General features: G+C 39.4%; 1 protein-coding gene across 4 annotated transcripts in view; it reads left to right on the forward strand.

Moving 5' to 3' along the window:
• Positions 1 to 27164, forward strand: part of PALLD (palladin, cytoskeletal associated protein) — a 345921-nt gene that overhangs the window by 96608 nt on the left and 222149 nt on the right. For all 4 annotated transcript variants that reach the window (XM_075066366.1, XM_075066363.1, XM_075066362.1 and 1 more), the window contains one exon: positions 20938 to 21116. In XM_075066366.1, coding sequence (XP_074922467.1) covers positions 20938 to 21116 — 179 coding nt within the window. The remainder of the gene's footprint in view (positions 1 to 20937; positions 21117 to 27164) is intronic.

Consider the following 27164-nt stretch of genomic DNA (forward strand, 5'->3'; position numbering starts at 1 on the left):
TGGCATTATCCAGAAAATCTCTAAGCCAACACCTCAGTGGTGCCAATTATAAAGAAAAATGGAAAAAAATGCAAATATTTGGATTTCAAGATTTAATGAAGCAGTTGTGAGAGGAAAAAATATATCTTCCAACACTGGATGACTTCCTCCTCAAAGTGAAAAAGCTATAGTATTCTCAAAGCTGGATACCTTGAGCAGGTTCTGGGAAATTGCCTTAGCCAAAGAGAGTTGTAAACTGACTTCATTTATCACACACTTTGGGAGATTTTGCTTTAGAAGATTACCTTTTGAGATTACCAATGCACCTGGAAGCTTCCAAAGAAAGTTAACAGAACTGTTAATGAACACAAAAGGAGTTAGTTTTCATGGACGATTTAATATATGGTTCTTCAATTAGAAAAACATAACAAAATCCTCAGCGAATTTCTGATCATCACGATTCAGTCTAGGCTGAAGCTAAACAAGGAAAAGACGCATTCTCTGCCTACTCCAAATTGAGTTTTGGGACAGACAATAAGCAAAGGTGGAATCAATCCTCGCCGAGAGAGAGTAAAGGCAATTCAAGAATTCAGTGAACCAACAAATGTACCAGAACCTAGATGTGTGCTGGGGATGGTAAATTACTTTGATCAATAACTATGAGATTTCTCTACAGTAACAAAACCACTGAATGTACTGTTAATGTTCAATACAATGTGGGTACAGGGGTCATATCAAGAAATTGCCTTCAAAAAGGTAAAAGAAATCATCTTAACAGCGCCAGTTCTCAAGTACAATGATGTGAACAAACCTCCAGTGGTCAGTGAGAATGCAAGCAGTTGTGGTGTATTGTTCCATCAATACAGAGCCGAGTGGATGTCAGGTGCATTTTGCTTTTGCACACTCACCGAAGCAGAAAAATGATGTGCACAGATTGAAAAGGAATGTATATTGTCATGTGAGAACTTTTACAGTAAGCGGTGAGGATTGGATGCTTTTACACTAACTGACCTAATATCTGATCTGTGTCCATTTATCCTAAAAGAATGGCAATATACAAAAACCTATAGGAGAATACTTCAATCTCCCTGGACACACAATAGCAGATTTAAAGGTATCCATCCTGCAGCAAAAAAACTTCAGGACCAGACTTCAAAGAGAAACTGCTGAGCTTCAGTTCATTTGCAAATTTGACACCATCAGCTCAGGATTAAACAAAGACTGTGAATGGCTAGCCAACTACAAAAGCAGTTTCTCCTTGCCTTGGTGTTACACACCTCAACTGCTAGTAGAAGGGCCTCATCGCTCCCTGATAACTAATCTTGTTATCGCTACTGATTTCTTGCCTTGCATATTATACCTTTAGTCTGCAATTTCCACTTGATTGACAAGTGAGTATCACCCAGAAAAGCTTATGCTCCAATTCGCTCTGTTAGTCTGTTAGTTATAAGGTGCCGACAGCGACTCTTTGTCGCCTTCTAACCACTTCAAGAAGTTCTAAATTCTATTAGGCCAAAGGACATTAGAAGGTGACAAGATGCTCTTTGCCATATGTGGGAAACTTACAATAATGGACCTCATAGATTAAGTGTGATTGCATCATAATGCCAAACAAATGAAGGGACGAAATTCTTACTTCATCCATGAATATAAGGTCAACTACAATGCGTGTGAATGGCCAACCCGCTCAGTGTGGTTGGCTGGGGGCATCTACGCAAGGATAATAAATTAAATCTGAATGTGAACTTGCAAAATAACAGTCCACAGGACACACAGAACCTCTTAATAGACACACCTCTACCAGACCGAGCTTGAATAGAACTAGCTGCAGAGTTTTTATGAATTCAGAGATATTATTACCTTGTCCATAGTGGACCGTTTTTCCCCAAGTGTATATACAAATAATTCCCGAAAGATATTACAGTGTTATGAAGAAAAGAAGTGCACTTTTGCTCATTTTGGTATTCCAGAACACTAAGTCGAATAGACAATGACCACAGTTCACTGCAGCAAAATGTAATAATTCACAAACAAATATATGATTTTGATCATATGACTAGCAGCCGCCATACCCACAAGGATGAGAGGTTGAGAGAGCTGTACAGACAGCCAAGAAATCCTGCACCAGGAAGATCCTGCCTTGCTCTTCTGAACTATCAGATCACACTGATGAGCAGCTATGAGATAGTTCTAGTACGGCTCCTGTGAGAAGACACCAGATATTTCAAAAGACGAACAGTAATTCTATCTCCAAAGATGTCCAGATACGAAGAGTCTAGAATAAAATGGCAAAAAGAGCTTTCATCCAGTTTTACAACAGTCCTCACTCAGAACAGCACAGATCTAGAACTGGCAACTGTGTAATTGTGTCAAACTGAATAGAGAAAAAGGATGGAGAACTCCAGTAGTCATAATTATGTAATAATACAAAAATATGACATTGCCCCAGATCATATGTGATGAGACCAACAAGTGGACGAATTTAACAGAAATCGCTGACATTGTAATTCTTGTCCTCAGAAATGTCAACCAGACATAACAAACTCTACAGCTGGTGCATACAGAATAAAAGATTTTCAAACTAACTATAGTCAGCATTGTAAGCATGGACAACCTGATGACCAAGTTTTATGTGTTCAGATTGTGTATCTAGAAAACCAGTACAATTAGAGACACTTAAACGACTGTTAGACACATCAACTTTTAAAGATAGCAGGATAGTGCATATTTTATAAATGATGGAATGTAAAATATAAAGGTTATATGTAATCTAATGCTAAGACTGTAGTATATTATACAGTTATAAGGTGACACTGTGTTACTTACCTCATTATTGAGACTGTAATGCTATAAGCTTTTCTAATGAAACTAAGTATCTCTCTCTGTAAAATTAAGTTTTGTAGTCTATCCATATTTGCTTGTAGCGCCCTGCAACTACATGTAAAGAATACCTAAGTCTGTGATACCTATGATATTAGTTAGTGATAATTTATTCCATCTTTCTCCCTCTCTCAGGCATCATTAATAGACAATGGCCCCAAAATGTGGATGTCCCCCCGGAGGCATGGATGAATGTTGGGTGGGGGGGGAGCTGCAGTAGAACCCAAGCCAGCCCCCCACCCCCCCGGCCCAGGGGGAGAGCAAGAGGGAGTGTTCCCCAGCCCTGCTCTGCCCATAACCACAGTCCTGCTTCACCTCTAGCCCCAACTCCTCCCCAATCCCTAGCTCTCCCTTCAGCTCAAGTGCCTCTGCCGAGCCAACTGTGCAGTAATGGAGGAGGGGCGGGGACAGATTCTATTATGGGGGGGAGGGTGCAACTGGAAAAGTTTGGGCACCACTGGTATAAGATCTGACTCATAGTAAGGGTTGTGAAGTATGCAGAAATGCTAACAACAGTGAGTGAAAGAACTGTGACTAGAACTCATGGCTTGGGGATTCATAGTTCAGTGCACCTTCCCGTAGACTCCGGGGCAGGATGTAGTGGGTCTAGAAGGTTGTGAAGTTCCACATCATCATGAGGCTGCCTGAAATAGGGGTCAAAACTGTATTACTTGTGATAAATTCATGATGGTTGGTGGCACTGAGTTTCTGCATTAATAGAGGGAGATATAGGTCTTAAGTGAGAAGTCTAGTGGTTTTGTGTTTACAAATAATTAAATCAGGAATACATCCAGATGATGTTAGTTGTGTAGATCTATGAAAAATTATTGTTCAGGAAACAGTAAATTATCTTTTATGAAACCAGCTACAGTATTGTGAGATGCAAGAACGTTTCATCTTAGGGTATGCTAGCTATAATTATGTCACTAGACTCAAGAGTGCTGGGTAGACTCTCTTTTATTTTTTGAAACTTCACATGCAATAAATGCAAGTGAGAGATCTCTCACTTGTTTTCCAAATCAGTGGTTAACACTATAAAACTGGCTATAAAGACATGGAAGTATAAAAGTGATGTGTTTACCTGACTTTGAATGGAGGAATTAATCTGAGGAAACTTAGTTTAGAAGGATATCCAATCTTGATTAATTTAAACTGCCTGCTATATTCAGTCAGAAGTTACGGGTCTGATTCAAGAACTATTCGGTAAAATTTTATGGCTTATGTTATGCAGGAGGTCCGACAAAGGCCAGAGAAGAGCATTATATTCATCTAAAATCTGTAAAGTAGAATTGCTGAGATTTATAACAGCACCTGTTCTGAAGGACAACAACGTGTGTAAAAAAAAAAAAAAAAAAAAAAAAAAGAAGTCTGCCATTAACAAGACCATGTTTATGGATCCATTATAAAAATGCATGGCTTCATTTAAAAAAAACCTAACAGGTAGAATAGGACCCAAATTGTTGTATGGTGCAAAATGTCTTTGCTTTATTGTTTATCAGTTATATATCAATGTGAAATCATCTTTCAGACATTAATTCCATACTCTTTATTATTTATAAAATTATTTTCTGTTAGTCCATTAGTTGAATACTGCATGTGTTTTATATAGACCTAGTTGGTATACAGTTTATCATGATTGCTGACAATAAGTGATAATAGGACAATCTGAAGTCTTTTCCTATGGATTCTTTATAAAAGCTAAATATATTTGTGGTGATAGAGGGTGGGGGGAAATATAGGGCCTCCTGATAGGTCTGAAATCAAGAGAGTCATGATTGACATGAAACTCTTTTACACTCAGATAAGAGAACAGTGGATGCAGTGTATCATGACACATAGTGTGTGTGTTTGTAGAGTATTACATGGATTGCTCTATTGTCTTTAGGACTGAATAACTGCATCCTCCTGCTAACTTTATTCCTCTGCCCCCCGTGAGAAAAATTGTAAATGTGGTAGTTGACAGTGGGTCTTCCAGAGATGAAATCAATAGTCTCTGCATCTTAAACTAAAGAGCTAGAGTTACGCACGTGAACCTATAGGTTGCACACTGACTACAGTGAAGTTAGAAAAAGATCACTGTTTTCATTTCATTTTTTTAACAAGATCAGGAATTATGGGAAATTGAAGACCAGGATCAACCATCAGCCCTAGAAGGCCTCATTTTTGTAGCATTATTAATATTATTTGTATCCATCTTAGACCTACAACTTCACAGTGCCCACAAGAATTGGATCAACTATAATATTAATAAATAAATAATCCTAGCCATTCATTTCTCTGGGCTTTGTAGTATATACTGTGTACCAAGGGTCTTGTTTAGATTGCAAGTTCTTTGAAGGAGCAATTTACTGTACTTTGGGAGTTGGTAGGTTTTTTTTCTTGTTTTAAGAGCGAAGTGCATTGTCAAGTCTTAACAGACAGTAAATATTAATAAAAACATCTGTTCAAGTTCATTTTGATGTGCATAATATTTTGGTGAAATATATTCATTTGTTCAAGCAAAGGGTTTGCTGTATATACATGCATTTCTGCGGAGTTACACTGATGCACAACTGGAGTAATGCAGTCATGAGCCAGACTTGTAGTTTTATATAGCTATAAAGCCTGCTTCATTACTGCATTATTCCAGTTCTACACTTATGTAAGTCCACTGAAATACTAACTCCTAATGAAACCAACAATTATTTCAGTGGAGTTACATTGACATAAAACTTGGAGTAATACTGTTATGAATCAGGCCCAATTGATTTTGTAAACTATTTATATATATATTTGTATATAAAAAATTAATTAGCTTCCTCAGTGCTTCCCCAGAAACCAAGCGTGTTGTCCATTTAGTAGTGGGAAAACTACTTCCCATACAGCTTACTCGTGTAGTGGTTCTGCTCTCCTAACCAGCAGCTGTTTTGAGATGCATTTTTTATGTTTCCCAAGACACAGGGCTGACTGCATTTGAATGCTATTCTTTAAAATATATGGAAACTTTATCTTGGCTCCCATTATAGGAGGGCTTTTAGGGAAGACCCCTGGGCAGTGAAGTGAGCTATACTTACTTCATTGTCTTTATTGTCCAGGAAAATAAAAAGCCTGATGTGCTGATTGTGTTTCTTGTAGTTGTACAAGTAATATTGTGGCTAACAAACTGAGAGACTGCGTAGCCAGTTCCATATAGTGTGAATAAGATAGAGTGAATAAAGAATGGGGAAGTATCTCTAATTTAGAAATCTAATAATCCAACCATTTAAAGAGAGATGTTAATCCTTTTACATGGTAAAACAGCAAATAAATCATATGCTGCTGGCAGAACAACGCAGACAGACAGAAGGAGGCTGTTTGACATACTGACGAATTAGTGAAACAATTTCAGATGTAAATAATGTCTACCACACTTTGACTTCAGGGTAAGATGTTCCAGTCCCCAGGAGGAAGTTGTACAAAAACATTCAATTTAATTACCTGTCAAATGTTAAAAAAATTACTGCTCAGTTTCTGGGAGGTCACATACTTAAAACTATAGGGGGTTCCACATGCAGTAACTTCAGTTAGCTGAAAATGCTGTATGTGCCAGCTGCCTCTGTTTTCCCTATGTTAGAAGTTGGTACTATAGCTACTGTTTCACACTTTTGTGATAATCATTATATAGAAACATAAAAACTCCGTGTGGAAGAAAGAAGGAATTGTTCAATAAAGTAAACCATATTCATTCTTGTATGTAATCTGGGTTTAAACAATGAGTAATTCAACTACCTACAATAATTTTAGTTTGAAATTAGCTGAGTATGCACCTCTACTCACCTTTATGACGGCAATTTCTCATTCTCAACATTTATAAACTATTCTTTATTTTATACTTTGATAACTTGGAAGTGACTATTGACATTAGTAGGGGTAACTATGAAACCAGTGTTTGTTGGTATTGCAATCGTGGCCAAAATGTGCAAGGTGCTTTCTAAACAGAAGAAGAGAAACCTGCCCCAAAGATCATGAAGTCTAAAAGACAACGATTTCTGTAGGGTAGGAAAAGGGACAGAGCAGACTGGACAAGTAAAGTGATCAGGGTAATGATAGATAGATATCTTATTAGCTATATTTCTTGCTTTTTTTTTTTTTTAAGTTAAACACTATTTCCTCTATTCAACCACTTATCTTCTGCCCATAGCAGTTAGATTACAACACAAAATATTCTGCAGTCTGCTAAATGTTGTACCCCAAAATATACTGCGTAACTATTTAGTGTTTTTTCCTTTATGTATTCGTAGCTTTTTTTTTTTCTAGTCGGTCATCATGAACCATGTCTGTAGAAGGTTCAAAACAGCATGAGGTCCAAAAAATGTCTGCAACTTTTTCCTGTGACTGTGAATGATACTTAAGAGTGTGTACAGTTTCCAATAATTGTTTCTTCAAGACCAAAATGGGGGAAACAATATTGCTTTGTGGGTATTAGGGCTGTCAATCACAATTAACTCACGCAATTAACTACAAAAATAATTAATCATGATTATCGCACTGTTAATCAATAGAATACCATATACATTTATTAAATATTTTTGGATGTTTTTCTACATTGTCAGAAAAGGTTTTGTAGCTATGAGGGAGTTCCATCCCATTACAGGTCAGGTTTCTTATTTGTTTCCATCCTAATCCCCTTTCCTCACTCATTTGCAACTTTCTGAAACTTTCAGCTTTTTGGCTGTGGTAATTTGTTTTGGTTTGTTGTTTTTTTTTAATTATTTTTAAGTTTGAAAAAAGTAAGTTCACCTGTGTTTTGTAGAGGAGGAGAGATATAAAATAGCTCCAAAAATCTTGACTTTTTAAATAACTTTGCAGTTTGAAGTTCTGAAAGGTTTAAATCCTAACTGTGGGCCTGTAACAGGGTATACCTGGCCTTTGCACTTCCCTACAGGAGGCCCCATGCTCCTACTAGAGCCCGTACCAGGAAGTGACAATGTGGGAGGAACAGAGTAGTGAAGGTGGGTCCTCCAGGTCTGCTTAGAGAGGCCTCTCTGGAGCAGACACGTTGGAAACCACAGTCCATTAAGCAGGGCTGCCCAAGGGGTGGGGGGGAAGAGTTTTTCGGGGTCCTTCACTCGCTCTGGGGGCCCCAGAAAACTTTCGTGGGCCCAAGCCACCAGACCTTCTTCCACTCCGGGTCTTCGGCAGCGAGAGGTCCTTCTGGCTGACCCCACGCCATCAAATTACCACCGCAGCGGGACCCGCCGCCAAAGTGCCACGTTTTCTGCGATAGTTCGGCAGCGGGGGGCCCCCGCCGCGGGTCTTCAGGGCACTTCAGCGGCAGGTCCCGGAGCGGAAGGACTCCCTGCCACTGAATTACCACCAAAGCGGGGGCCCCCCGCTGCAGAAGACCCCAGGCCACCTGAATCCTCTGGGCAGCCCTGCCACCAAGGGCTAGAGCAACTAGCAATGGCCAGTAAGGGTCCTGCTGGCCTAGATAAAAGGATCTGAAGGGGATTAATAGTGCAGTTCCTGGCTCGGACTAGAGAAGTAGACAAGAGGCTCCTCTCTCATCAAAGGAGCCCAGTAATCAGACAAATTCTGTGGCTCACTGAATTTACATAGCTGGGAGTGCAGAGATAGAAGGACCTAAGGATGTTAGCCCTGAGGGAGGGCTAGAGATAGAAGTGCCTGGTAGGAAAAGGCCCGAGGAAACAGCAGCAGAAGAATGAAGTTTATAGAGTCTCTGAGTTGGAACCCAGAGTAGTGGGCAGGCCCAGGTTCCTGCACCAGCCACCAGTAAAGTAGTGTGAACCCCAAAAGGGGACAGACCTTAACGGGGAGCCCAAAAAAGAATTCAGTTTAAAGGGCTCAGAGCCAGGGCTGAAGACCCTAGTGAGGCTAGTGAGTGTTTATTTGCTGGACTCTAATACTCAAAAAGGGCTTTGTGACTTGACTGGAGGGCCAAGCCACTGAAGATGCATCAAAATCAGCTGGCAGCCAGCAGGAGACAACAGAGGAGAGAAATTGACTCTGTTATCACACCCAGATATTCAGAGGTGCTCAACAGTTGAATGCCCCTTAATTAAGGATCTGTCTACACTGCAGCTGGGAGCGAGTCTCCGAGCGTGGGTAGACAGATTCGTGCTAGCAGTACTCAAGATAGCTGTGTGGGTATTGTGTTCAGGCAGCAGCTTGAATATTATTATCAATATAGAATATTATTGAAGGTTGAATATTATTATCAATATTATTGAGTGAGCTTGACAGCCCATTCAACCCCTGGGTCTGAGCTCAGGTGGCTAGCACAAGTCTCTGTGGACTGCAACGTCCATACTAGCATGATAGTTCAAGCCCTGCTAGTGCAAGTTTCACTCCTAGCTGCTGTGCAGACATACCCTACAGCATCTGGTAGTGTTTCTGTTCCCTGCTCTGATCATTGCCCAAACCCACAAAGAGCTCTGAAGATACCCACTGTGATAGACCCAGGCCAGCTGGGTACAACAAAGTAGTAGAAGGCATATATAATGGCCACTAGATTAGCAGTTTTCTGTTCCCTGAGTGACCAGAGCAGGGGCTGCTCCAGACTAATGAGAACACTTGACTCCAATTAACCTGCTAAGAGTCAGGTGAGTCCATTAAGCTAATGTGAACACCTGACTCTAAGTAAGGCCCTTTTGATACTATAAAAGGGCTCACTCCAGTCAGGCTGGGGAGAGGAAGTGCAGCTGAAGGGCTGGTTAATGAAGACACCCTCAGGCCATCAGTAAGGGAGAAGCAGGAGAGCTGTGGGGAAGTGGCCCAGGGAAATGTAGAAACTCTGGCAGTGAAAGGTTGGCTGCCAACAGCTGCTACCATTAGGGTCCCTGGGCCAGAACCTGGAGTAGAGGATGGGCCTGGGTTCCCCCATAACCTGCCACTACAGAAACACCTCCGGCGAAGGGAAGACAGGCCCTTGTCAGGACAGGAGGCTAAACTTTTCTGAAATAAGACCTAGGGACAACAGAGACTGTGGGAGTTCTCTCACCAACCTCCTTGCTGGCTTATGATGAAAAGAGCTCAGTAGACTGTAACCCTGGCCCTAGAGAGAGAGAGGCTGCATGGAAGGTCGCAGTGAGCCAATGAGGCTAGCATAAACCACCTAGAAGTATGGGACCCACAGGGACAAGGTCGGAGCTCTGCCACACCACACAAACACTTCTCTTGTAAATACATATTAATGTATGAATACATATTTGCATGATAATTTGACACTTTCTCTTTTCAAGTACATTCCTGTGAACAAAACTTCACACACAGTTTTATATAAATAAGAGGTCACAAATACAGATGACACAAGTTCTGTTTTAATTGGAATTAATATTTGCAAATATTACTTATTTAAAATATTTACTTGTCAGTTATGTTACTGCTTATAAAAGTGAAGGATTTAGACTACTGACTTGAGCCAAATATAGAGCAGAAAACACTGCACAAGGTTTCACGTGCAGCTCTTCCAAATGCATGTTTGGTTTAATCCACACCTATAACTTTTCAGTACTTCAGCAGACCATGCCAAGTGGGGTCATTTTTAGTAAACTGTGTAGTGGTTTTGTGATGTGGGTAAATAAGAGCAAGAACAGACAGTTATCTTGTGACCAGGGCCAGCTCCAGGCACCAGCTCAGCAAGCAGGTGCTTGGGGCGGCCAACGGAGAGGGCCTGCACGTCCAGCTCTTTGGTGGCAATTTGGCGGCGGGTCCCTCCATCTCCGAGCGAAGGACCTGCCACCGAATAATGAAATGGCAGAAGTAGTACCGCAGGCCGTAATCGCGGCTTTTTTTTTTTTTTTTTTTAGGTCACAGCCCTGCTTGTGACCTAAGGTAGGATTTAGACTTCGGTCTCGAGAAGTGAAAGGCTTGTTATCCACTGTGCCATCCATCACTCCCTTCTCCCGTGCTTGAAAGGGGTTTATGTTGTAAGTGATCTGACTGAGATAAAGCTGCTGCATGGTCCACTCTTAGGCCAATCTTTCATCTTTTGAAACAGAATAGTCTTCTAAGCAGAAGACTGGACTGAAGGAGAGAATCTTCTAGTCTTTTTTCTCAATGTAAGGAGACCAGGCTCTTTTCTCTGCCAGTAAGAAAAGGATGATCTGCTTCCTGTTCTTACTGAATGAATAACAGCTGCACAGTTGCCTCCTGTTCTGTGGGATGACTGTTAAAACTGGATTACTTAAAGTATGATACCTATATCATTTGCCACTGTGCTGTGGAAAAATCAGCTTTCACAATGAGTCATTTCTTTGTTTTCTCTAATCTTCTCATGTTATAAATGCACCCATGAGACCTGGAACCAGATTCACTAAAGAGAAAATTGGCAGATTTTCACTTTTAAAGCATAATTGTCCTCCCGTTAAACTCTTCAAATAAGTAATACATATTTTAATAATTATAAAGGTCTAGAAAAACGCACATACAGTCAAGATCACCTGAAAATATTAATATCCACCAAGGTGGACTGATCAGCAGGGGCTTTTGCAACAAAGACATGAGTACCTGCATGACAGTAATATTTCTAGATAACCTTGACCATGCATCCCAAAAATTCTGTATTTACTAAGGGCCATTTTTCTATATGGAAAATAATCTCTGTGATCTAGTGTTAATTGCATTCCCATGTGCTAATACTGAAAATAAATTAACTTGTTGCAGTCTGAAAAGCAAAACCTATTTTCTCATTCTGCCTTCAATTAATTTGAGCAATGGTGAAAACTGAATTTACAGATACCCCATCAGTCAGTGAATTCACACATTTCTCCTAGATTTATATTTTATATGCATGGGGACAAATATAGAAACCATCTGGAATATGATTAATTGTGTCTTGGAATGCCTGTTTACATATGAAATTTTACTAAAATAGAATGGCCTCATCAGACTCTTTTATTACTGGGTCTTATCTGTATGGTAGGTTTTCATAAATATACAGAGTCAAACTTTGCTCTGTTATAAAACCAGTGCAAAAAGATATTAGTTAGTTCCACTTTTGTTTTTAGTCAAATTTACACACCCTCACAGTTCTCATCCACCACCACAAAGATGTAGGGTTAAGTTTGTAAACCACTCAGAGAAACAAGTGAATCCAAACAAAAGTTTATCCACTGCATTATTTTTAAAGTTTTTTTTAAAAGAATGATGATGTTCTGGGCCAAATCTGTTGCTGCGTCTCTTAACTTTAATGGAGTAAATCTCAGAGTGTAAGGCATAGTTCCAAATGTTTTTGCTGAAAAGGTTTGGATTAGTCATATGTTTAAGTGCTTTGATTCCGGCTCATGTCTCACAGAATAATATTTTATAATTATAACTAAAAGTTGGAACAGTTTGAAAGATCTTCAAGTAAGATGAGGTGGGCATATGAATGAGTTTGGAGGGCAGTAGTGAATTTGAAATTCAGGGCTGTCGTTTTGTGACATGCATTCTGATGCATTACAGAGGTTTAAATCATTGGTAACTCAGTTGAAACCAGTAGAATTTCATGATCCAAGATGAGCAAAGTGCAAACGGTAAACAAAGATAAGTAAATAAGGTTAAAAAGCTCTCCTAATCTAAGAGATAAATAAAACTGGTTTTAGAAAAAACATTTTTTGCCAATTTAAACCTGATGGTACAATATGTCTAATACTAGGTTTGAATACAAACTGACAAAAACTGGTAAGCTGAAGGTAAAATTTTACCATCTATGATTTTATCACAGCTCTTGTCATGTTTTGGTGTTTTTCTGCTAGTCCCAACTCCTGCAGTCATGTTATGATAATCTCTGCTGTTTCTTTTTTTTAAAGGAAACATGTATGTGTCAAGGTAACAGAGAAAATCTAGAAATAAGACTCCTGAAAGACTCAAACTAGAGGCAAATAAAGCCCCCAGTTTTAATATCTTAATTCTTGGGTGCTTTAAGCCAATCCCATGATCTTTTAGGGTGGACTCATGATTTTTCAATGTTCACGGTTGGTAAAACTGGTCTTGTATGATATCTAGTTATTATAGTGCATTTAGCATATACCTGTAGTACTATACAAGGCTGTGAAACCTCTGCAATACCCAGCTAAGATATGAGCTAAGGACAGTCTCAGCTACAACTTCAGATGCCTTGTCTGGATTTGTCAATAACACAATAACAAGAATTCGGATATAACGCGGTAAAGCAGTGCTCCAGGTGTAGTAGGGAGCGAGGCTGTGCACTCCCGTGGATCAAAGCAAGTTCAATATATACGGTTTCACCTAAAACATGATAAGATTTTTTGGCTCCCGAGGACAGCGTTATATCGAGGTAGAGGTGTACCTGAAACTAGCTTAGCAGTTTTTTTCCTTAGGTTATTACATCTTTTCAGTGTGTGTATCAACTTCAATGGAATACCCGTATATAGTCATTCATTAGCCCGTTCGTTTATAAGCCAATCCCCCAAAATGGATAGATAAAAATAGCAAAAACTATATGACCCTTTCATAAGCCGACCCTATATTTCAGGAGTTGGAAAATTTTGCCTTCTGGCCCATCAGAGTAAGCTGTTGGCAGATCGGGACATTTGGTTTACTTGGAGAATCTGCAGGCACGTAGCCCCTCAGCTCCCTGTGGCCATGGTTCACCTGCACTTCCTGGAGCTCCCATTGGCTGGGAACAGCAAACCGTGGCCACAGGGAGCTGAGGGGCTCCATGCCTGCAAATGCTCCAGGTAAACAAAACTACAATGTATTAGATCAGAGATTGGCAACCTTTGGCATGCAGCCCACCAGGTTCAGCCAATTGCGGCTTTCACTGCCCACGGTTTGCTGCTTCAGGCCAATGGGGGCAGCGGGAAGTGGTGTGGGCCGAGGGATGTGCTGACTGTTGCTTCCTGCTGCCCCCATTGACCTGGAGCCGCAAACTGCGGCCAGTGGGAGCTGCGATCCGGCAGGTAAACAAACTGGCGCAGCCCGCCAGGGTGTTTACTCTGGTGGGCCGTGCGCCAAAGGTTGCCGATCCCTGTATTAGATATTCAATTCAATTCAATGATTCCATAGAGTTTAAAATCATCACATTTTGGTGTAGACCCGTTTATAAGCTGACCTCCGCTCTTTGATGTGTCACTTTTTTACCAAAAACATTCAGCTTATGAACAAGTATATATGGTAGTTAGTCTGTAGTGCAAATTTCTAATAGTTGCTTACAGCCAAATCCTTGTTCATAAACACAGCTCTCACAAAAAGATTGTGAGGAACTGTGTGACAGTTGGAGGAAACAAATTTTCTCCTCTAAACCAGAGTAGACTAGTGAAGACAGTCTGTGGAGTTCCTGCAGCCTACTCTCAACAGGAGAGGCCAAGGTGCACTGCATTCCTTCTAAATCAACTGGCCCCATCTCTTACCTTTCCTCCTGCTCTCTGCTTCTATGTTGCTTCCAGGGAGCAGAATTCTCTTGAACAAATTTTATGACTCTTTCCTTCTACAACACAGTGAAAATGCAGCAAATCCAGAGCAGTTTTTTGGTCTTCATATGCTGCATGAGGAAAAACTGTTGCCTCCTTAGGGCATGCCTATACTGCAATTAAACACCTATACTATCCCATGTCTACTGACTCCAGCTCACAGGGCTCAGGCTCCAAGGTTGTTTAATCATGATGTAGACATTTGGGGTCAGGCTGGAACCTGGGCTCTGGAAATCTGCCTGCTGCAAGGTCCAACTCAACCTTGAACATCTACATTACATTTAAACAGCCCAATAACTGGAGTCAGCTGTTGTGGGCTGGCTGTGGGTGTTTAATAGTAGTATAGACATACCCTTAGAGACTAATCCTGCAATTGTTCCACTGAATATGATAGTCTAGGGTCAGTGAGAATTTTAAGATCACAATTAGATTACTAAAGAGATCAGTCCAGAATAAATGAGAGAGATCATGTAGTTTTTTACTAGCTTGACCACAATAGCCTTGTAAATTCATTTTTGGACCCACTAAGCTAGGCATTCAGAGAGAAGCTACACCTTTTTCTAGTGTTTTCAGAGGTTAAAATCTTGATGGATTTTTTTAAAGATATCAAAATAAATGTAGCAAGAATCTGTCATTATTTGAAGTAATTTTATAATATATAAAGGTAATTTAAAATGGCTAATTTTATAATATATAAAGCTAAGAATATGGACTAAATATGAAAATGTATCCAAATTGCTTCACAAATTACTTTTTGTGTAAAACTGAGTTATGCATACACTAGAAGCATAAATTAATCTTTTTATAGCAATATACTCTAATTTTGATGTGGAGAAACTGATTTCTTTTTAAAATTGTAAACGAAAAAGTTTGCAAATGGAAATGTTTTGCAGTCTGGAAGTGTGATACAGTGGTTCATTTTTATAGGAAAATTACAAAATAGGAATTTATACAGTATAATGGAAACACTGACTATACCACTAATGCAATAACTACATTGTTTCCTTTTAGCATTTCTTGCTGTCCATAGTTAATACCACTAAGGATAAAATTACTTTTTTAATTTACAGCTTATCTCTCTCCACGTTTTGTAGGGGTTGAAGTGCCCTATTATAATTCTTCCCTCAGGCTATGTCTTTAAATTTCACTTCAGCTGCCATTTTAAATTAACTTTTAAGAGTGTGTGGAAAGGAAACCCTCCTTATTCCTCAGTTACTTTTACTAAACATAGGTTACAGCAGGATTATGCATTAGAGGAAAGCTTGAACTGTTTTTCTTAAGGCCCTGGTATTTGGTCAGTCAGTGTGCTGCTCAACTGTTAATATTTTGTTCAGGGTCATTAAAATCCCAGACACACATGCATTTCCGTACTCTGAGGATTGTCAGGGCAGGAGGGAAAGAGGAGTGAAGGAGATAGACAAATGGTATGAATGACTATCTCCTGTCATGATATGCATGATATACAAACTGTTTCACAGCTGGCATCTGTCATTCTTTTCTTTCATGTAAGCATATCGGGGTGAAAATTAGGATGCTAAGTATAGCCAGTAAAAAAGCTTTGCGGGGTGTGGGGGGAGGAGTGGAACTACTTATGTGAGAGAATGGAAGAGTGCACAGCAGTCAGAATTCACTTCCCCCTTGAAATATGTTAAAGTGCTAGTCTTACCCTTTTTTAAAAGTTATCTGAGCTGTTATGTGCCCTGACTAGGATACAATGGCTTGCATTAATACAGTACTGTTCACTGCAAAGGATCCCAAAGCGATGTAGTAAGGTTAACAAACTGAAATAGAAACTATATGCAAGGATCAATTGCAGAGACTACTGAAATGTGGTCACCATTGGGATAACCTACAGAAACCCACAACGATTGTACACAGCAGTTTTGGAGAAGAATAAGGAGTATTGGCCAAGATGCCTAAACTAGTGACTGAGGTTAGCCTCCTAAGGGTGGAACTTTCAAGGGAGCCCAAGTGATTTAGGGGCAAAAGTGCCATTGAAATTCAGTGGGTGCAATGGCCGAAGTAATGATACTAAGGCACAGAGGTGTCAAAATCAGACTCCTGAAAGGGATATGGTAGTCCGGAATGGTTAAGAACCACTACTTTAGACCATGCCAGTTCTCTTTAGATTGTCTAAAGCAGTGGTTCTCAACCTTTCTGGACTACTGTACCCCTTCTAGGAGTCTGATTTTTGTCTTGTGTATCCCCAAATTTCACCTCAGTTAAGAACTACTTGCTTACAAAATCAGACAAAAATACAAAAGTGTCTCAGCACACTTTTACTGAAAAATCGCTTACTCTCTCATTTTACCATATAATAAAATTAATTGATTGGAATATAAATATTGTGCTTACATTTCAGTGTATAGCATATAGAGCAGCATAAACAAGGCATTGTCTATATGAAATTTTAGTTTGTACTGACTTCGCTAGTGCTTTTTCTGTAGTCTGTTGTAAAACTAGGCAAATATCTAGATGAGTTGATGACCCCAGAAGACCCCTCTACATGTACCCCTGGTTGAGAATCACTGATCTAAAGAAAAGAGCATAAGGTGGGAGTTAGAACATCTGATCCCAGAACTGCTACAGACTTGCTGTGTTATCTTAGTCAAGTCATTTCACCCTTCTGCCTGTGTACTTCCCCTCTTCCCCCCACCCAGTGTATACACGTGACATAATAGAGGGGTGGTGTGAGAACTAATTAATGTTTGCACACAGTGCTTTGAACATATGAAGTACAAAATTTTGTTTCGCCCTGAGAGCCACAGAGAAGTCCTCCTTCTCTCAGAACATCTGGACTGTGGTCCCATTCTTCCATGCTACTCTTCAGGGCATAATTTTCTGGTAGAATGCCTCCCTCAGGAGCAAAATTGCCATTGCCTTCCACATCCACACCTGGGTCATAATTCTTCTCCCCAAGGGAGTAAATAGCAAGGAATGGACTATAGGTGACACATGGGGGGGCACGTGGGGTCACATGGCCCCCTCCGATTTCTGCCAGGATGGGCTGAGCACAGCTGAAGGGGTGTGCCTACTAAAGACACTAGCGGTGAGTGCCCCTGCTGAGCCCCACTAACTGGTGCCCAGAGCAGGGAATTGAGACCACTCTCTGCTAGAAGGGAGCAGGGGGGCCTGCTGAGTCACATTCCTTCCTCACTGGCTGGCAGCCAGTTATCTGATCAAGAATGTGTCTGGACTAGCCTGCCTGGAGCTCAGGGAGTCAGTTGGGACATTGAGTGGGGAAGGCAGTGGAGCCTGCGGAAGCTGGGGTAGTGAGCCCAGGGAGGCGTTGGGGTGCTGGGGGAGGCAGTGGGGACCAGGGGCAATGGGAGGGAGTTGGAGGAGGCAGCAGGGTCCAAGAGTGATTGAGGCTGGGGAGTCCAGGAAGGCAGTGGGGCAGGGTGCTAGGGGTGCCATTTTCCCTAAGGCCAGTCATGGCAGGGTGAGCTTTAAGAACAGGTGATGTGAGTGACCAACCAAGTGTGCCGTGGTCAGAGGGGTGCCGTGGTCAAAAGGGTGTTGCTGAAGGGTGCCTTGGCAGTCACCAGGAAGTTGACGGTGACTGGAGGGGGGGGAGGAGGACCATTATGCCCTTTCACATCAGCAGTTATCAGTCGCCTATGAAATGGACCTAGCTAGTGCAAACTTGCAGAGGAATTTTCACATAAGTGTCATGTGACTGTTCTTCTCTGATCAGTCATGATTCCAAAATGCTAGTAGCACCTGAAAGAGAAAATGATACTAGAAGGCCTCCTTTCCCTTTCCTCTTCAATTTTTAGGGCCTTTTGAGTGTGAATTCCTCTCCTCTGAATCTTTCCACGCTAAACAGCAATAGGGATGACAAAGTCCGTAGTGTAAAGGTGTAATCTATTGATGGTCAGTCTGCTCCATGGAATATCCTATGCTGTATAAAAGCTAGTTTGCTTTAAACATAAATTCCATTTTTAAGTGCATGCAAGTCTTAACACTTCATCAGCTTTATAAGCTGAAAAAGACCTATCTGGGTGGCTAATGGATCCATTACACTAGTGCTACTTCATGTGAACTGAACTGGGACCTACCAAGTTCCTTTGCAAGAAAAACAAAAACTTAAGTGAGTCATTCATTCAGTAGACTTAATTTTCAGCTCTCCCCTGAGGAATTCACAAGAAATACCCAAACTGAGTTGAAAATGTTATGAAATAAACATATGTAGCTAATGTAACCAACATCTCCAACATTATCTCTGCATTTCATGAAACAGCAATTGCTAGGTTGCAGCTGCAATCAGAAATGGGGGAATGAATTGTTCTTAATGACAGCGATGAGTGTAGTCAAAAATCAGGCCTGTTTCCTGTTCATCAAGCATCACATTAAAGATGGTTGAGGTAATTTTGTATTGAATTGCTTACTACTATGTTTTGATCTTCTGGCTTCAGCTACTGAAACGAGGCAGTGACTGATGTGGAAGGTTGGGATTCATGTTCTTTTTTCTAATGATAGGTCATTGATGGTGATTCTCAGCCTCAACTAGAAGTCACAGAATACATAAAGATTTACTTGCAATAACTCCCATTGAGGTCGCTAGTTGCTAGCCACATAAATCTCTCATGTATCAGGGGAAGAAAATAAAACTGACCCTCCTAAGAAAATAACTTTGTTTAAACCTCACCAGATAAATCTCCCTGGTACAAACTGTATTAGCAGACATTTTATGACCAACTAAATCATAGTACCATAAATATTTGGGGTAAAAGGAACTTACTAGAAGTCTAAACCTGCGCAAGACTAAAACTGGACCCTATCTGAGAAAGTAATTAGGCTATGAATGGAGACTTTGCCTTGAAAGATGTTTCCAGAAGGAAGAAAAGGAAATGGAAAGAGGGATAGGATTGCTAGTTAGATTTCCGATTCCTCATTTTATAGGGTCTTGGCTGTAGTTATCAGTCCAGAAATTCTGGACCAGCCTTTCCTTTCTCTATATTATCAAACTCTTAGCCTATAGAAAAGGTGATCAAAGTCTAGGACTCTGGCAGTCTAAATGGCAGATGTAGTAGTTGAAGTTCCTCATGCAAAATAGAAAGGGGATTGGGTGGTGGGGGAGGAACAGAAATGTTAATACTGGCATGTGAACTGACTGGATAAATTTGTCCCCAAACCAGATAATTGTAAAACTAGGCCAAATGGGGCTATTGAGTAAACAAAAAGAAGTTTATTTGTTTCTTGCCTGACTGGTACAGTCTCTGTGTGTGTAGAGCTCTAGGCACAATAGTACACACAAAAGGAGCTTGTTAGTCTTCAGTTTCAAAACAGAATGGTATAGGATTTTAGTTCCATTATCAACATTTCCTAGCCTTGAGGAATATTGTGTCTATTCTTCATCTGCACAGGGGACTTGTGTGCACAGTTCTCATTAATGTTAATGGGAGTTACCTCATGTAAATCCATTAGATATTGAATGGAGAAGGCATCATTTTTACTCTTGGGTATAAAATAAAAATGAATGTAGTCATTCAGATTTAATATTTTTAGAGGCAAATTGTCCAAGTATCTTCCTGTTTTGCTAATCATAGATGAAAAGAAAACCAAAGTAATTTTATTCTATCCATTTGGCTAGAATGAAATAGGAACAGGTCAGTCCATTTGTAAAGGCTCCTAATTGACCTTTATTATTTGACATCTCTAACACTGTTTTTAAATAGGAATGGAAAATACCCTAACACTGCAACACTTTTTTTTTTTTAAGTGTAGGAAAAGCAACAGATATGGCTTCTATTGTTTTCGTTTTCAGGACAAGATGCCAACAAAGCAAAAAGTTTCAGATGGAAGCAATTAATGGAAGATTAGAATTGCAGACAAACACTAAGAAGTGGTTAAGAACTAAGGGGACAATCTTATCAAAGGGCTTTTGAATCTTTTGTTGCTCTGAAGTAGAAAATTCCTTACATTTTTTCTCTTTTTAATTGAAGTAAATCAGGCTTTCAATGTATTTGCATAGTTGTATAATGAAAAAAATCTATTCATAAGGATGAAGGTCGGGAGGGAGAGTCTGCGTGTACTGCTATTGATAAATCACTTTGGAGCCCTCCACATCAGACTTCTGGGTGTTTAGGAAAAGAATAACTCTGTCAAGAGTGAATTATACCATTTGTATCAGAATTGGAATCACTAAGGTCATATTTCAGTAAGAACCTTAAAAACATCAATGATAGAGAAGGCATAAGACATGGCTTTGCTATTTTGATTGCAAATTTGATAACAAAAAATCACATATTCAAAAAATCACATAATCACACAAAAAATCACATGGAGGATTTGGAATGAACACAAAGGAGTTTGCTTGCCTACACATACCACCTTTGACTCTCAGAACAAGAGATTAAATTGTAACTTAATTCCAAGTGTTTAATGCAAGTTACTTTTAAAAAATGTACAATGTGTTAATGGTATCTGAAGAGAAATTAAGGAAATTATTAATAGCAATTTGTAAGTATGTACATTTGTTAAGCAAGCTCGAGATACATCTTGTATTAGAAAGTTGTATTTCTTTGTAAGTTCCATGAAATATAAAAACAAGCAATAAGTTTTCCTTAATGTATATGGCTGTTAGGGTTTGCAACAATTTTTCATACCATTTTGTTAGTGGTAGATGCAAATCAACACTTTTTCTCTTTGTATTCTGTCCCTGTTCGTGTGTGAACTGCAGATGGTTCTGTGAAGGGAAAGAGTTGCAGAATTCCCCTGATATTCAGATCCATTGTGAAAGTGGAGGTCTTCATTCACTAGTCATAGCAGAAGCCTTTGAGGACGATACTGGACGTTATACTTGCCTGGCATCAAATTCTGTTGGCTCTGATAGTACTTCAGCAGAAGTATTCATTGAAGGTAAGAAAAAGGGTAAAATGAAAATACTTAGGCTCCTAAATCAGTTAGGCATTGCAATGCTGAGCTCGGCAATACTAAAATACCTTTACAAATTTGGGCCTAAGTCTCATTTTCAAAGGGGATATAGGCATCTAGGAGCCAAAATCCCATTTTAAAAATGGAACTGACTTTAGATACTGCACATTAGGTTTCGTTTATGATTTTATTGCTTCGAGATTTTCGGCTGAGTCAAGCTAGGCTTTACACTCAACTTTGTGGCATTTCTGTGTCTCTAAAAATTCAGGGAAGGTTCTAGACATCAATGGGGAGAACCATGTTGATTTTGGCAAAAATTGGCAAACTGAAAGAGGAAATGGGGGAGAGACAGGCACTTAGGGCTCCAATAGTCCATAGATCACAGAACCAGTTGATGGTACCCGTGAACACCTTCTGACATACCAATCGTGGCAGCTCAGCTCTGCTCGTCCTCCCAGTACAGTTTTAAAACATTGACACCCTGATTGAAGTATCTTCCAGACAGGAATTAAATAAAAATAATGAAAGAAAGAGTGGAATGGGGCTCACACAGATGCTGGCATAGGGGGAGGATGGATGGTAGATGCTGGTGTGGGGAGGAAGGAGGAAATGTGTGGGAGAATGCGGGAATCTGTTATGGGGGGAAATGAGGAATGGAGCGGTGTACACAGATCCCATGGGGCTTCCTGAAGTCCCTGAAATAGAAGGGGATGAGAAGATGCCACATAGGGTGCTTGGAGTGGGGAGGAATGAAAGGAGTCCCGGCCTACAGAAGCAACAAATTGTGTGATCCTCTACTTAGGATTATTTTGGCATGAAAGCCATTTTGACACTGTAACCTTTTGTAGTGTCATGATCCAGACTTAGACTCCAATCCTACAAACAGAATAAACTCGGAGAGACTACTCACAGATGTAAAGTGCCTCACTTGTTTGCAAAGTTGAGGCCTTAATTTCTAATTGAATGTACTAAATCAAACAAAAAAAATTCTGATAGTCACCTAATGAATGCAGTGAGGATCTGTCCTGCATGATTTAAATATTTGTTTCTCTAAAGCTTTTAAGTCAGATTAAAATACAGGCATGTCCAGAACCAAATGCTAATAATTCTTCTCATCTTTCTTGGAATTCAAGATTGCTCATAGTTCAAGTACTGTATTAAACAACTGAAGTTAAACTATTGTAGAAAGACCTCAAAGGCGTTTTTAATTATGGCATATTTAAAGGCATAGTTGAGTTAATTCTAATTTTCCCTTTGAGTAACTATTGTTCTTTCAATCATTTTTGGCATAATTTATTTCTTTTGGAGGTTTCAGTTCATAAATGCAGCCTGTTAAAATAAAATTTAACAGTTAAATATGTAAAAATAGATGGATATCGTAAACACTGGTAACGTGTGTGGATATCAACATATTAGAAGGATCAGCTCTTGACCAACAAAAAGTCCACTTTTCATTAGTAGTTAGAAACTAAACAGAGATGCATAATTTAGCATTAGTACTATTTTTTATCATTTTCTAAGTGTTGTATTTTCAATATTCAGTACTAAAATAAAAAGGAAAATCCCCATTCCAATGAATGTATAGTCCAGGGTTCAGCAAACTTTCAGAAATGCTGTCCCGAGTCTTCATTTATTCACTCTAATTTAAGGGTTTGCCTGCCAGTAATGCATTTTAACATTTTTAGACCGTCTCTTTCTATAAGTCTATAATATATAACTAAACTATTGTTGTATGTAAAGTAAATAAAGTTTTTAAAATGTTTAAGAAGCTTCTTTCAAAAATTAAATTAAAATGCAGAGCCCCCCTGACCAGTGGCCAGGACCTGGGCAGTGTGGGTGCCGCTGAAAATCAGCTCGCATGCCGCCTTTGGCACACGTGCCATAGGTTGCCTACCCCTGATATAGTCTCTTCTAGATCTAGAGCTGTTATTCTGCATTGAGATATATTAGCATGCTGCTGTACATTAATGTCCTGTTAACATCCATTTCTCAAACACTCTTCTCTCTGAAGCCCCACCCACGCAAGACCACTTTCTCCTTCATTCATGAGTCTACATGAAAGTTTCTTATGGGTACCCAATTTTGGGAGTAGCAGCCATGATGATAAAGCTCACTGCAACAGTTGTCAGACAGCTGCTGCTTCTGCTAACTTCTCCCCAAAGTCTTTTCTTTTTAAGAACTGCAAAAAGGAGTCAGGGAGAATAGCTCATTCCCTTGCCATTTTGTTGACCAATTAGCCCTACTTTCTGACACACTGATTTTTGATTCATAAATTTCTGTCCTGTACTTTTCTTGTTTACTCGGCATAAAAGCTTAACACAGTCCTTCCTTGAATTATATCAGTGGGCCTTTTGTTTGTACTAATTCAGTCTTTCGTTTCCGTTTTGCACCTTTCTCCATCAATTTATTGCTTTAGCTTATTGTGACATTTTATAAACTTTCATTTGCTTTTCACAGCTGAGTTCACAATTAGGGTAAATTTGTAGGCCCAGTTATTACAACACACCTGCCTCCTAATTTTTATAGCCTAGCAACATTGAATATAGACTGAATATTTAGGCATCTGCATGATTCTTTCTTTCCCCAGAAGTCAGTCTTTGTGATGTACTAATAATTAGTTGCTTATGATTATATCAAACACAAATTTTTGAGTTTAGGTGCAGAATAAGCAACAATAATTTCTCATTTCACACATGTCTAAGGAAGAAATCCATACACCTCCACCAGGTATATCGAAGATTTGGATCTAAACAAAATTACTTTCTATGAAACAAGAGCATGAAAAAGCTTTATTCCCGTGTTCAAGATGTTTCCAGATACATAGATTATGTTAAAATTTCCAGTTGCACAGAATGCCCCGATTAAATTCTGAGTGTGATAACTGGCAAACATCAAAATTGGAAGCCCAATTCTGATATTTTTCAAAGTATTACTTTCTTTCAAATTTCTCATTAAAGGAAGAACTAAAATCTGTGCATATAATAACCAGAATCTCAAGCAATCAATAACGAAGTGGGTAAATGGAAATTAAAGACAGCATTTTGTTTCTCAGAAGACTATGCAGGGTCATCAGCAGTAGTTTGGTGATGAGTATAATTCATGTGGATGAATATAAATAGTCTCTGAACTGAGGGTAGGCAGTTTAGCATGCAAATGTTATGCTAGACTGAGTTATAGTTAAGGTTAAAGTTTATCTATAAATGTCTGAGCTGCACCTGTTCACTTAAACCAGCAGGAGGATAAGCCTCTTCGCCACTCAGTAACAAGTATAAGTATGTGGATATAAAAGGATGGTGTCATTGCTACAAATATTTTTATATTTACTGGTGTAAAGCCTTACTTGACAGACAGATGAAAGCTTAAAAATCAACCTGATGCAATAGCAATGTGTTGGGCATTTTGACCAGTTTATTTAAACATGCTTGTGACATTACCCAGGGTACCGTCTGGACTGTTGAACAGCTGTGTCCCTCAATTCTCCAGTCTGGGATGCCTTTTACACTGCTTCACTGTGAGAGCAACCACTCCTGGTCTGCCCACACTCAGCTTCCAGCAAATAAATGACCCCCAGATATACTGAATGAGTGCTACAGCTAGCCAGCCATGAATTATAACACAGAGTGACACTAGCAAATCCTCTACTCCCAGAAATGTGCATCTCATATTGCCCAGTAGAAGCGCATAGAAAGTCCATCATTGCATTTATAGAAAATGAGGCGCACAAATCTTATCTCAAATGAAGGTCCCAAACACATTGGTTTAGATAAAACAAATTTATAAACTACAGAAAGACAGATTTTAAATGATTACAAGTGATGAGCATAAAAGTCAGAATTGGTTACAAAGAAAGAAAAGGTAAAACACAAACTAATACCTAACTTAACAAGCTGAGTGAATTTAAAGCAAAAGGTTTCTCTCACAACACGCTTACAGCAGTCTGGCTGGATTCCTTTCAGCCAGAACTCTTCCCCCAGTTCAATGATGTTTCCTTTGTCTTTCAAGTGTTGATGCAGTGAGTAGAGTTGAGGAGAGAGAGGTAATCTGAGGAGTTTGCTCCCCTTCCTTGTAGCATTTCTCTTCTTTGAAAATCATCTCCAGCTGGGCTTCAGGCAATAGCCAGTCTGTTTCTTTGGCAAGGTGTAAATTTCTTGCTTACACTCTTTTTCCTGCCAAAGAATAGCTGCTTAACCAGGTGGTGGTCCATTTGATTATGTTGACACCTACCTGAGGTGTTGGCTAGCCTGTCTCTAGGGAACTGGTTTGCAGCTGTTTCCGCAGACTTGGAACATGTTTTAAACTAGAATTTTATAACTTTGCTTACAGTGTTGCCACATATATTTTACTAGGACAATAATGATAAGCAAATTGAGCTTTCAAATGATAACTCTCAAGGTATACTTTGTACAAAATTTATCGTAGTCTTGTAAAAATGGTGAACATAAAGATACAGTCACAATGTTTTACAGGAAATCTTGAATTAATGCTGACATCTTCATTTTCAAAAACACAGTATATGTTAGGTAATATAATTTCTTTCATCGTGAGATCAAATGGAGCCTCTGGTGAAACCCAGGTCTATGTATATCCAGATCTTGCCCAATGATCACCTCTTTCTCTAATCTATCAAAAATGTAGCCACACTAATTATTCACAGCTATTAATAGAATCCAAGGCCAAAAGGGACTGTTTTGATAGTTGAGGCTGATCTCCCATGCAACACAGGCCAAAGAACTTTCCCAAAATAATTTCTTTTGAACTACAACATTTAAAAAAAATCCAATTTTGATTTAAAAATTGCCAGTGATGGAGAATTCAGCACACACTTTGTAAATTCTTCTATGAGGTAATTAGCCTCACTGTTAAAAAATATGTGCCCTATTTCCAGTCTGAATTTATCTTGCTTCAACTTCCAACTATTGGATCTTTTTACATATTTGTCTGATAAATGAGGAGCCTGCTATCAAATGTTTGTTCCCCATGTAAATACTTATAGACTATGATCAAGTCATCCCTTAACCTTCTCTTCATTAAATTAAGTAGAATGAAATTTCCTTCTCTCTACTGGTAGTTTTATTTAATATAACTTTAATAGCTACAATGTATCATTTGCTATCATTCTTGCTATGAACTGGGGACAATGGAAATCCCAGACGAATTGTTAGGAAAACCTCTAGTTAGCGGCCTATAGATTTCAGTCTGCATTTGTTTGACCCACAAAGACATTGGAAAGTCACACACATCACTTTTTTTTTTTTTTTTACATACGTTAATAGCACAGTAAGTGATTCCTTCAGGAACCTTGTATAGCATGCATAGTATTATTTTTTTTAGGTAGCATACAGCTGCAGCTTCCTTCAATGTCTTAAATTCCTTAAATTCCCTTTCCTGGAATGGATTAAAAAAATGAATCCCCTTAAACAATTAATCAGACTGTACCAAATTCATTGTAGGTATATCTCTAAAGCAGAGATGACTCATACCTGCCGATAGTGGGGGAAGGAGGGACAGAGTGAGGGCAGCCAGCCTCAGCAATGTTACTGAGCATGCTTAGGACTAACCAAGCAGCAAATCCAGGGGGGAGGGGAGACGTGACCCACATACTCCTCCCCCCACGTGTTGCCACTTTTCCAAAGACTTCCATGATGTTAAACCAGGTAGGAATGAATATGCCCCATTAACTCATCTTTTACATAAAAATAGTATGCATGAGGTTTTTTGCTTAATTTGCCTTAATATGAAGGAATTAAAAACCCAGGAAAAACAATTTATGATCAAATTAGCAATTAACTTCTAATAATATATATCAGCACAGTCATGACTCCCAAACTATTTAAAGATCATAAAGACATGTCAGGCAAAAAGAAAAGCTACAATATTTTTCGAAAAAAAGAATTTCCAGCTCTGCATTGAAATGATTTCACTTATACTACATCCTATAAGTCAATTCAGTGTAATGCTTTCAGAATACTAATAAGAAGTATAGTATTTACTTTTGAAATTAAGCATAGTGGAGATTGGGGAGTGTATAACAGC

The sequence above is a fragment of the Chelonoidis abingdonii genome, chromosome 5, assembly GCF_003597395.2.
Source record: "Chelonoidis abingdonii isolate Lonesome George chromosome 5, CheloAbing_2.0, whole genome shotgun sequence".
Taxonomy (NCBI): Eukaryota; Metazoa; Chordata; order Testudines; family Testudinidae; genus Chelonoidis; species Chelonoidis abingdonii.